The sequence below is a fragment of the Camarhynchus parvulus genome, chromosome 18 (genome assembly GCF_901933205.1).
Source record: "Camarhynchus parvulus chromosome 18, STF_HiC, whole genome shotgun sequence".
In the NCBI taxonomy this organism is placed as follows: domain Eukaryota; kingdom Metazoa; phylum Chordata; class Aves; order Passeriformes; family Thraupidae; genus Camarhynchus; species Camarhynchus parvulus.
The window spans coordinates 2,003,774-2,015,829 of record NC_044588.1 but is presented as its reverse complement, the minus strand read 5'-3'; the positions used below and the strand labels follow the sequence as shown (position 1 = coordinate 2,015,829).

The following is a 12,056-nucleotide window of genomic DNA, read 5'->3' as shown; positions in this document are numbered from 1 at the left end:
AAAAGCCCAGCCCCCTGAGTCATTAATCGTGTGCTCCATGGCTGGGTGCCTCAAAGAGCAGCAGATGACACATGCCCAGCTGCTACTGCTGCCCCTCCTCAAGGTAGCGGGGCAGAGGCAGGTGCACTCCCAGTGCCCTCTGCTCGAGACTAATCTATTCTCCCTCCTTGTCCTCCGCCTTTCATCTCCTCCAGCAGCCCACGCTGACAACTGTAAATGAGATTAGACTTCAAGGCGTGGGGCAGATGCAGAACCCCCTCTGTGCATTGTAAAGAGACCCTTGTAGATTTTAAAATGTCTCTCCCCTTTACAATGCACAGCTTGGCAGAGGGGGAGAAGGGGACACATTTCCTGTCACACTCTCAGAAGTGTCTGATATGGCAGACACTGGTTTGGGGCCTGGATGCTAATCTCTTATCACCGTGGACAGTCTTCCCACCAGCACCTCTGATTCCCCAGTCACCTTAGCAGATGAAGTGGAAAGTTGATGACTATTTCCTAATCGCAGTTTCCATAGCCTCCTGCAGCACCACTCCATTTAAATGGGGATGGATGTCCCAATGAACCCTATAAAGGCAGCAATAGTCCAAAATTCAGGCAAGGACTTGAAGGCTACACAAAACTCTGGGCTTAACTCCCTGGCTATGCTGCTGCTATCACTGCCATAATTTCCTATTCTTTATATTACAGTTTGTGCTCCACCTGTTCCCAGTGATCCAACAAACCAGCAGTGAGGCACAAGTTGTTTTTTAGAGAAAGAGATGAAATCTCAAGGCACAAACCACTGCCTACAGCTCAGTGAGACCTGCCTGGAGAGGTCTTGCAGCCACAGCTGGCAGGGGTTTGCCAGCAACAATAGGCAGGGGAATGTTTCAAAGTGAAGGGTCACGTTTAGCTCAACAGTGCCCCAGTAAATAAACTGGAATTTCTTTTACAGCATGGGAATAGCTCTGCCTGCCTGTGCTAAAGGCTACCCAGAAAAAGGGACAGTTAACATAAAAGATCATTAAGTTCAAAATAATTCCCTTCCCCAGTTACCACCAACAATGATAGTAGCTGCCCCAATTTTATGGATTGCTCTGCAATTTCAATTGTGCAGGAACCAGCCCTGGATTTAAGGCAGCTGCAAAATCAGCATCTTTTAAAGCATATTTTAATGTTTTATGAGACCTTGGCGGAGCAGGTTCAGCTGCACCCACTGCTGGTAGTGTCAGCAACTGAACTCTTCCGGGCAAGTGAATGTTTGTCTCTACAGCCTTGTTTCTGAGCTCAAGTTTTCCATTAGCTGCCTACACAGACTGGGTAACTTGGCATCTCTCTGCATTCCCCATAAACTCTGTTCATCTGTTGCCATCACACCCACGTACAAGTCTCAGGGAGGAATCTAGGATTTCTAAAGCAGCTGCAACAAAAACACAGCCTGGATTGACAAGCAATAGGATCAAGGTGTTGAGGCAGTAAGGAGGGTCTTTTTTGAGAGTGTTTTTGTGTCTATTTAAAACAAGTTTGTTGTCATGACTACAAAGCAGGGTATGGGTGAGAAGAAGTGAGAACTCCAAGATGAGGGCTGATAATGCTAATTCATCCTCGAAATCTCAACAGCCATGGAGATGGGGAAACAGAGAAGATGATACAAGCCCTTAGCATCTAACAAGGTTAGAAACCACCTTCAGAAGGCAGGTCTGTCCCAAGAACACTGTTGTCCTATCCAGCCCCTTTCACCCAGCCCAGCCAAGGGCTGAATAACACCAACCAGCTGCAGTCATTGCCAAAACAGGGGCACTGGGGACATGGCAGCAAAGAACTGCACCCGGGGCCCTAGAGAGGATGTAGCAAAGCAGGAACAGCCCCTCAGAACACTCATCTGCAGACTCACTCTCCAACCATCAGACAACCTGGCTTCAGCAAGGACTAGGAGATGTTCTCATGTCTGAGTGCAAGGCAATTAACAAATCTTATTAATACAGACAAGCATGAAACTGTCAGCAGCTGCTCCTGGGTTTGTCGCATTTTCAACTTTTCCAGAAGATTAACAAAAAAATGAGGCTTTGGCCATTGAAGAACAAATGAAGAAAACCCCAAGTGATTGCAGAGGGATGGAGAGAGCTTGCTCTGCTCAGAGCACAGATTCTTCACAGAGACAGCACAGAGCACGCAGCGATGGTGCAGGCACTGCAGAAGGCAGCAGATGCAGAGCTAATGTGTGTGTGGGGGTGGAGGGTGTTTATGAGCACAATAAATAAATGTATGAATCCCTATAAAAGTTCCCATATAAAAGTGAGTTAGAGCTGCCCGAGGGCCATGGCCTTGTAATAAAAACCACATCTTGCAAGCACAGTATGAGGCAGCAGCTGAACTGTAACTGTCTGGCTGCAGCACTGAAGAGCTGTGAGTCTGCCTATTCCCAAACTCTTGGGTGAAGTGCTGACCCCACTAAATCCAGAAGGAATTTTGGTACTTGCTTCAGTGTAGTCAGGATTTTGTCCTGGGAAGGGCTTCTTTGAACCTCAAAGCATAGGAAGCAGTTCTGGGTCTGAGTTTTTGTCAAATTTAAGTTCCTTTACTTCTTAAATAAATCAGTCTGCAAGTGGCTGAAGATCTTGGCTTGAGATACTGACAGTTCCTGGTGTGACAGATTAGAGCTGGATCAAAACAAATAAAAAATTCCTACAGAAAACATGGTCAGTCACTCCTCTCTCCTAAAATAACCAAGCAAAAAGCACTGCTTTATGGCTGAGCAGCAATTTTTCCATCAAGAAGTTTTGAATTTTTAATTTAAGCTGGGGAGGGGGTGATCATAAAAAAACCAAACCCCTTAAATTTTGTATGTCTAAACAGAAAACCTGCTGCTTTTTTTGGTCAGTAAACTTAAATGAAAGTTTTAAAAATACTTCTTAAAAAAACAAACAAACAACCATTAATAATAATTTCATTCCCCTCTCAAAGGCTGGGTGTGTGTGCACTGACCTCTCCTTCACAGTTTTCCAGGATGACAGAGTATAACAGCAACAAGCCACTTGCAGACTACCAGCCTGTAAATTCCCAGCTACTCTTAACACTTTCTCCAGAGCCTTCTCTTGCTCTCTTGGGAGGTGGTGAGTGCAGAGGCACACGTGTCTCAGCTGAGAAGGTGGCTCTCAAACCTCAGTCCCAGCCCAGGAGTCACAAATGCACGCGCACCCTGGGCCACCCATTGCCACTCCAAGTACACACCCAGTCAGGTCCTGACTCCCAGGGAGAGCTGCAACTGTTCCCAGTGTCCACACACAGGCTTTCTCTAGTTATTAAGACTGTCTTCATGTTTCACATGTATGCCAATCAGAGCTAAACAAAGTGCTCCCCTCTCCTCCTAACACATTGCTGCTGGGAATAGCAACCTTGTTCCATGACAAACAGCATCTTGCAATTCACTGCAGGACTAATTGCATTGCTTTGCTGACATAATGCTCCAGGAAGACGTCAGCTGTGCCCACAGACAACAAGGACATTATTGATTTATTCGGGACTTATGTGTAATTGTCACAGGTTGCATTCTCTTTGATAATAAAGTCTTACAGACAAGGTTTAAAATTCAGCTGCAGCCCTAATTGAAACACAGCTAATTACTGAAGGTCTGTCTTTACAGCCTGTTCCATTGTTACTGGACTAGTGTTCTGTACATCCAACAGTCAAACTCCCTCCCCTTAAAAAGAAAAAAAAAAAAAAAAAAAAAATCCCATCTACTATTCATGTAAGTCCAACGGGAAATTACAGATTCCTCTCTTTGAGCCTGAGGTAGCTGCCAGCCAACAGCCCCATCCCACAAGGACTCAATGACTTCAAAGGATGCTTGTAGAATAAGACTCCAAATTAGGGCCAGTGTTGGAGACAGGAGAATTCAAAGTGGCTGAAACAAACATTCAGCCCAGACCACAAGCAATTTACTGTGCATCCACCTTTTCAGTGGCAGCATCCCCTATGAGCCCCAGCAGATTCAAACACACCACACAATTTAGGTGTGATCAACAATCGTAATACCCAGCTCCCAACTGCCCGCTGACTGTAGCACAGCCAACTTGCTGCAGTCCAGACACATGGATTAGCAGTTGGTCACGGCTAACCCTGTATAAATGAGCACTCATCAGAACAGGCAGCCCCAGTTAATAGCTGAATGATAACAGGACCCCCAGGGTACCAAGGACATCCTTGTGCAGGCTGCACCACAGCTTTGGCTTTGTAGTGCAGCCAGACACAGAGGAAGATTATCGCTTCATAAAGCAGGGATGAAATCCCATCCGAACTTTATTGCCAGGATGATGCCAGCGTCAGAGGAAGCTCCCTCACAGAAGGTGACATTTATATGCACACACAACAGCACAAAAGTTTATGACATCAAGAGATTGCTGCAGTTTAGAAGAAATCAGCCCTAGAAAAATCCCTCTGTTTATAGCTGCTACACATTTCAACTCGGCAGATGGAAGGGATAGCACAAAGCAAACATGTCCATTAAAGCAGCTAAAAACGTAATTTACAAACTAGAACCCACAACCCAAAATCTCAGCAGCTATAGTTTGGAGCTCTTCAGAGCTGTGCTGACTTCAGCCAGCTACAGATCTGTCCCAAAGCATTTACCTGACACAACCAAAGTCTTTGGTACAGAAGCAGATTGTTTGCTAATCCTGTGCAAGTTTAAAGCAGCAGGTCCTGCCTGGATGATGTAACCCTGCAGAAGTCAGTTTAGCAGCTGGGGAGCCATTTCAAAGAACCCTGTGCTGGTTTTATAGGTCTTAGTCTGCCTGCCTAAAAGAGCAGAAGATCCTGTAATCCCCAAGCAAGGACAGCACAACTGGCAGGAAACAGAGCACCTGCTGCAGCACCTTAGCTCAGCCCCTGGGCCAGGGATGGGCTCACTCCTGTCCCTGGCTACTCTGAAGAGGAACTGAGAGAAAGGCCCAAAGCAGCCGTGATAATTATGACTTGCACACCAGGATCCTGGGAGCTGGGAGCATGCAGCACATTTCTCCTAGGCTGTATTTTAAATGCAGGGGAAAGCCAGTACAGAGGAAACTAACCAGAGGTTAGGCTCTTTGCTCACGAGACAGAGAGAATATATCAGTTGTTCACATACCTGATCAAATAGGGCTTTCCAGTGCTGAGAGGCAGCATAAGGGAGGAAAAAGAGTAAAAAGAAGGTATAAGAGCAATGACATTAACATGCAGTAAACTGTAGAAGTATATTCAACAGAGAAATAACCAAATTATTTAATGCCATTTCCAACATCCTTCTTCATCCCAGAATCACCTACCCTTCCGGAAGAGGAGGAAGGGGAATCTACCAAACACAGGGAGAACAGTTTTCATTTCAAATCCAAATTAGGATGAACTCAAAACATGCATGTGTTAATTCTGTTTTCTCCCACTATGTCTATTTGCAGGCAAGCAAGGAAAAAAGGGGTTTTTACACACAGAGATCAAGAACGCTCTGTATATATTGAGGGAATGGATGAATTAGCAATGTTTGTCCGGATCACTTTCTGAGATCCTATGGCCCAACACTGACCCATCATTTCTTTTGCTGGGTTGTCAGAGCCCTGTCTACTGCCTGCTCCTGACTCTGGCTTTCTGCAGGCTTTTGATAACCCATCAGTTCTCCAAGCCTCACATGTCCACATCTGAAAAACAGGTAATTCCTCTTGTGAGAGGGTGGAAGGCTGGAGAGAGCCCACTGCAAGGATTTACCCCACATCATTTGTTCTATCAGATCTGCCTTAAAAATGCTGTATAGGAGGAAGCTCCACTTTGATGCTCAAAACCATGTGAACACTCCGCAAGTCCTTGTCACTTGGAAACAGAAAAAAATAGCTGGAAACTGGCTCTGATTTATGCTTTGTAGAGAGACTGATATCAGCTCATCTCCCTGACCCAGACTTGCTGCCTCACTGTCCCATGAAACAGAGGAAATTCCTACTGAATTGTTTAAGGCTCTCATCTATCCTGGATTTAGGGGCCAGTTGAGAAGACGGCAACTTCCATGGGGCAGCACTGGGGTAACTACTGGCTTAGGATCCCCAGAAACATTTGCACATTTCCAGGTCTGCTGTTTTCTCATTTACCTTCCCAGAAAAGAAACAAATTGAGTAAAACAATAAATATCAGACCTTTATAAGTAAATCTCTTCACAATGCTATTAGCAAAGCAGAAATCTGGTTAGAGTCTTATCTAGTCTTAGAAGAACATTTCCTTTCACATGGTAGGCAAATCTGAAGCAGAATTGACTGAAGAGACAGTGGGGTATCAGGCCACTGAATTACTTTTCATTAGTTAAGTTGTTGGCTCCCCTCCTCCCCATGTCTCTCTCCATTTATAAGCTCTCATTTATCATCATAAATCAGTCCAGCACTTTAAACAGAACATTTTGGGACTGTCTGAATCCTGGCTTTATGGAATGCTGCTCTGAGAGCTACAATGACATCACAGCTGAGCTGTTACACACTGTCAAGGCTGTGACAGCCAAACCTCCACTGTGTTATATTTTTGTGGCTAATAACACATAAAGAACTGACCTTGTGTCAGTTCTTGCTGGCCAAGCCAGAGAGCTTCCATCAGGCTTTCAGATGTAATAGCAACAACACAAGATCAACCCCCAGTTAGGTCTCAGGGGGCACAGAGTAGCACAGAGCAGCTGAAATTGTCAGAGATGATGCTCTGTAGCCTGCTTGTTTCAGCAGGAAATCTTGGCGGAGTAGAAGGAGAGCATTTACACCGCTTCCTGCTCTTCTGACTTGCAGATGATACATGATACCTCAGGCTTCTGTCACATCATCTATTGCCAGGTCTCAGCAGCTTCCCATAGCCAGTGCAGCTGCAGGCTTTAGTTTCGTTGATTATAGAAAACAAGGTACCAGAGTCAAATAACAATGCAAGTAATGGCAAGACACTGCAAGCTGGATCTGACCCAAGCTCTCCTACCTCAAGGTCAAGCAGGAAGGCAGCAGTGGAACTGGGATGAGAATTTAGACTTCATGAGGGACAGCTCCTGTCCCAGGAGCCCAATCCTGCCAGGCACTCAGCATTTCAGCATCTCCTGGGCCCCCTGGCAGGATTGAATTGCTAATGGCTGCGTTTGTGTAGAGGCTGGAGCAACTCCAAGGGGCTCACATGTATCACAACAGGAAATCTTTCGCGTAGGACCATCCAGACAAGCACAAAATTTGTCAGAGAAGAAAAGGTCACAGTCTGACGTAAGCCAGCAATAGGATTTGGAAACCTGGACTGTAAAAGCTCCTGGAAAGCCACCCTTTCCAAGTCAAAGCTACATACACTCCTGAGTCAGGCATCTCCTCTTAGGACTGCCTGGCAGTGTTTAGCAGAGGTCAACCTGCATCACACGCTCCCTCCTGACTGCACTGTGCTCAGGAATACAGACTGGGGAATGCAGCTCTAGCAAGAAACTGCACTTCCTCCACTGCCCTCTGGGAGGAAAATCCAACAGCAACCGAATTCTAGGTGATTCAGAAGGAAGGGCTGGGGGGTGAAACACAGGCTCTGTCCCTAAGCATGCCCGGGCGGCTTCCTTCAGCAGCATCAAAAAGGTAGAGAGAGGGCCGAGGGGATGCGCCGCTGCTGGACGTTCAGCTCCCAAGTGTCCCTTTTGTAGTGGTGCAAGACCCGAGCCAGAGCCCGCTTCAGAAAGACATTGAGTATCTCTGCTTTATATCTGACAGGCTGGAACAGACCCTGCACTTACTGCTGCAGACTGAGCTGACTTTTCAGTCCTCATCCCAACCGAGTTTGCTGGGAATGAGAGCTGTGAGCAGTCCTGGGATGCACCAGGAATGCAGGATCTCTCACGGTCACTCCCTCCCAGACAGGTGCACGGCGAGCTCCTGCCTCCGGGTCCGGCGGATACAGAACAACTGCCCGATCTCTGCAGGCACTGCCGCTCAGCACGGCAGGAGCAGATCGGGAGCGCGCAGGACCCCTTCGCGTCCTTCTGGGCTGGGTGACCAGAGAGCCGGTGCTAAGTTATCCCACCCTCACGTGCCTTCAGAGCTCGGAGGGTGGAGAGAAGCCATCAGCCCTGTCGAGCCGAGGAGAAAACTTACTCGACTGTTTGTTGCTCGGGGGCTGGAAGAGGGAGAAGCTCCCGAGAGCGGGAGCGTTTCACATCTGTCACCCTCGGGGTGGCTGTGATTCTGGAGGAGCTCTCTGTCCCCCGGCAGCCCCTCGAGACAAGGCGTCAGCTCCTCGCCAGGCTCCAGAGTCGCGTCCGTGCGCAGTCCGATGCCCCTGCCCGATCACCCGCCACCCGCCGGCATCTCCCCACCGGACGCGGGCACCCAGCGAACCGGGAGCCTGTCCGGGCCGCCGGGGCTTGGAAGGACGGGAGCTGCGGCCCCGGGGACGGAGCCAGCCCGGCGGCTGCTGGAGCCCGCAGACACCCAGCGGCGGGAGGCGCGTAGGGCGGCGGGAAGGCGGCGGGGACGGCGGCTTTCCCTGGTCCCGCAGGGTCACCGGCCCCGCTCCTGTGCCCATCCCGGGCTTCAGCTATGAATAGCTTGAGCCGATTATCCCGGCCCGGGGGAAAGGGGGGAAGACACCGAGCAAAGGAAACTTACATCCTCTGCGGCCATAGGTAGGACATCTTCGGAGTCCAGCACCTCGATTTCTTCCGCCTCCGAGCTGGCAGCCACAGCAGGGGAAGAGCTGGCGTGAGGCTCCGGCAGTCTGTCTCCCATGCTTGGAAACGGTCCCCCTCCAGCCCCCGCCCCCCCTTCTCCCCAGATCCTTAAAGAAATTAAACCTAGCTGCTGGTTGGCAAACTTTCAAGCGCAGCCGAGCCTGCCTTCATGACTCCCGCAGCCGGGAGGGGAGGAAATCCTCCATCCACGGAACATCCAATTAGCGCGGGCAGCGCCGGCGGGCGGCATCCCCGCGGCCGAGCTCCGGCCGGGGCAGTGACCCCTCCCCGCCTCCCGCCCCTGCGGCCGGGCGGTGCCCCCGGCCCGGGCACGACCGGCGCCTCCCCCGAGCCATCGCCCGGGGACGGGGGTCCGCCCTTCCCGGTGCGGGGGGAGCCCCGGGGGCTCTCGGAGGCAGAGCCCGGAGCTGCGGCACGTCCGAGGATGCGGGCTGGGCGGCGGCGGGGGGAGCAGCGCTGGGTGGCCCCTGCCCACGGCCGGCACCGCCTCCCACGGGGCGACCCGCGGAGGCTCGGCCGTGACCGGCACCGGGCAGCCCCTGCGGCGGGGCCCGGCCGGTTCCAGAGCAGCCCTCCTGCCCGCGGACAGGTGACCAGACGTGCCGGTTCATCGGGGCTCCCTGCAGGCGACTTCTCTGTCCTAGTCTCACCGTGAGAGGCTGGTGCGGGGATTTACATCTTTTACCATAATTGTTTGTTCCTATATGTCAGGATGGACAACTTAACCATCTGGAGCCTGGATTAGGAACTTGAGGAATGCCTTGACTGCCGGTAAAAATCCAGCAGTTTTAACTTCTTCTAATCAAGTACAGAAATAGCAGGTTGGCAAGGGGGAAGGGCGAGCAGAGCCAGGCTGATCCACATGGTGCCAGTGCCTCTGCTTTCTGCTAAAAGCCAGACAGCACAGTCAGAGCAGAGTCCAGCACCACAGGCCGTGCTTTCTTGATGAAAAGGTCCAGTACCAGATCAGACACACCTCAGCCATGAGTACAGAACCAAGCTGGAAGGCCCTCTTTTCTCTACAACCTGTTTAAAAATCAACCAAGGACAAAAACAAAAAGTAAAACAAATCAGCTAGAATACCTCTGGAAAAGGAGCAGGATCTTCCATGCTGCAGTAGCAGGGCATACAGCAGAGAAGTAAAACCAGAGGCTTTGGACCTGAGGAGAACTTTTCAAGCTCAGGATTCAGGTAGGAAAATGACAACAAAATAAAAGCTCTTCTGAGGTCTTCAGTACAGCTGATGAAGAGGAGGGCTTCTGTCCCCTTAGTGACATCAGTGAAACAGAGCAGACCTTCTGCACATTTAAAGGCAATTCCTTGAGCCATTTCTCCCTGGTCTAGAGCCTGTCCAGCCTGCTCTCCTGAAGCACAAGAACAGGATAACAAATCCAGCACTTCTGAGAAGCACTAACCCGCTTCACTCACACCACTCCTGCCAAAATTTCCAGGCACTAAACAGTGATTATACAAACAATCTCTTTTTGATTGAAAAACTAAACCTCATCAAAACTTCAAAACAGATGGATAAGCAAAAATATGCTATGCCAACAGAAAGAAACAGCAGTCATTTAAAGATGTCTGTAGGGAGGAGGGAAGTGAGTTTTTAGAGTAAAGAGAGAATACATGAGCTGAATTTCAGGGGTAACAGGTTCCACTCAGTTGGGGACTGTATCATCTCTGATTCCAGATGCTAGTGGGAAAACACCAACTGTGAAGTCTAACATGAATGCAATCAACAACAGGGAAAACCTCCAGAACTCCTTACCTTAACACCAAACTCCCACTAAATTGAGAAATTGCTGCAAAATTACAAGTTCATTTTTCCTCTATAAGGACTGTTTTTCACTAGTGGTAATGATAGGTTTGGGTTGGTTTTTTTTTTTCAGGGAAATATCTCTGTACATTGCACATATGAGCTAGTGCTGTGCTATAATTGTCACAGAAAGGAAATTAACAGTATTCTAATGAGGAGTTTTGTTACAGACAAATTATCATCTTGCAAGTGTGTGAGAGGCTCTTAATTTAGAATGCCATTTCTCCCCACTGCATACCCTGGTGACTCTACCTTGGAAGACAGTAATTGCTAGATAAACTGGGGGGGTTGTGGGCCACCCCAGAGCAGATGCAGACAGAAGGAAGGGCTTCAGAAGAAATGCAGACAGAAAGGACTTGAGATAATAAACCCTAATCTGTTTTCACACTCAGTCATATAGGCAACTTTTATATTCCAAATACTGCAAACAAAATGTAGATGTACGTCCTCCCTGCATTGGGAGTGGCTCAAAAGGTCAGCTCATGAATATGCAATAACCCCCCTCAAAGTAGGGACCCAGCCAACATCTGTTAGCTAAGCCCTCTGGGTCGAATCTAAACACTTTGTTCACCAGTCCTTCCTCCACCCGAAGGAGCCCCAAAACTACAAAACTTCCCAGTTCTGAGAAGCAGCTTCCCAATTCTTCCCTTGTAGCTTTTCCAAAACTTCCTAGTTCTGACAATTGGAACTATGTGGAGAAAGCTACCCAGCTTGATTTCCATACCAGAGCTCAGCCAGCTGGTCAGACTTGGGAGGCAACTTCTGAAGGAAAATGCAGCATTTTGGATCAAACCCCCAAAATGCTGCACACAAACACAACCTTAGGAGGATATTAGATAGCACATACACAGCTGGGACTGGATCAGACCTCTCAGATTCATTCAGCTAAAAACCTCTAAGGACCACAGATGGTTTGAGACAGGGGCTTAAACTCAAGTCTGAAAGGTAACAGTGGTAAAGACTCTGAGCATCACACTCCTTGTGCTGGGACAACACAAGTTTACCTTTCAGAACCAATATGAATTAGACTACATGTGCTACCATTTGGCTTCCCCCTGACTCATGGGTACTCTCCCTCCTGAAGTGAAAGAATAGTGGGAAAAAATAAAGTCCAAGCTCCTCTGTGATTTCTAACTTGTGTTGAAAGACCATCCTCATGACCCTCCCCATTCCATGTTGTACTCAGAACTTTCCAAGGGCAGCACTGAAAAAGCACTAGTCTTTCCACCTGCAGCCCTCTTCTGCCACAGTAACTGTTATTGGTTGCAGCTGGTTTGAATTGTCTTTTTTGTTATTGTTAGGGAAATAATTAAATCTGCCATTAACCCTTTTTTGGGGCAGTTGTCTTAAAAGGGAGCTCTCCTATCAGGTCAGCCTTGTGGTATTTTAAAATGTCCACTTGTTTTTACCTGTCACCTGCTGGGATCATAACACAGGTTCATTCCTAAACAAAATAATTGTTTGAAATGGAGACCAATTAGTAATTTAAGATTAATTTCCAACATAAAATCAAGTCTTGCTTACTTTTAAACCTGAACTGACAAGCTTTTGGACAAGAGG

At 48.4% G+C, this 12,056-nt stretch overlaps 1 protein-coding gene across 2 annotated transcripts in view; it reads right to left on the bottom strand.

Moving 5' to 3' along the window:
- The window catches only part of RHBDL3 (rhomboid like 3), a 61,814-nt gene extending 52,878 nt beyond the window's left edge, over positions 1-8,936 (bottom strand). Inside the window, exons 1-2 of one of the 2 annotated variants that reach the window (XM_030961961.1) lie at positions 8,598-8,936; positions 5,108-5,131 (exon numbers count right to left, since the gene is read on the bottom strand). In XM_030961961.1, the coding sequence (XP_030817821.1) occupies positions 5,108-5,131; positions 8,598-8,717 (144 nt within the window). In that variant the 5' untranslated portion in view covers positions 8,718-8,936. The remainder of the gene's footprint in view (positions 1-5,107; positions 5,132-8,597) is intronic. The other variant, XM_030961962.1, reaches the window with a different exon arrangement.
- Between the last annotated feature and the right edge of the window lie 3,120 nt (positions 8,937-12,056).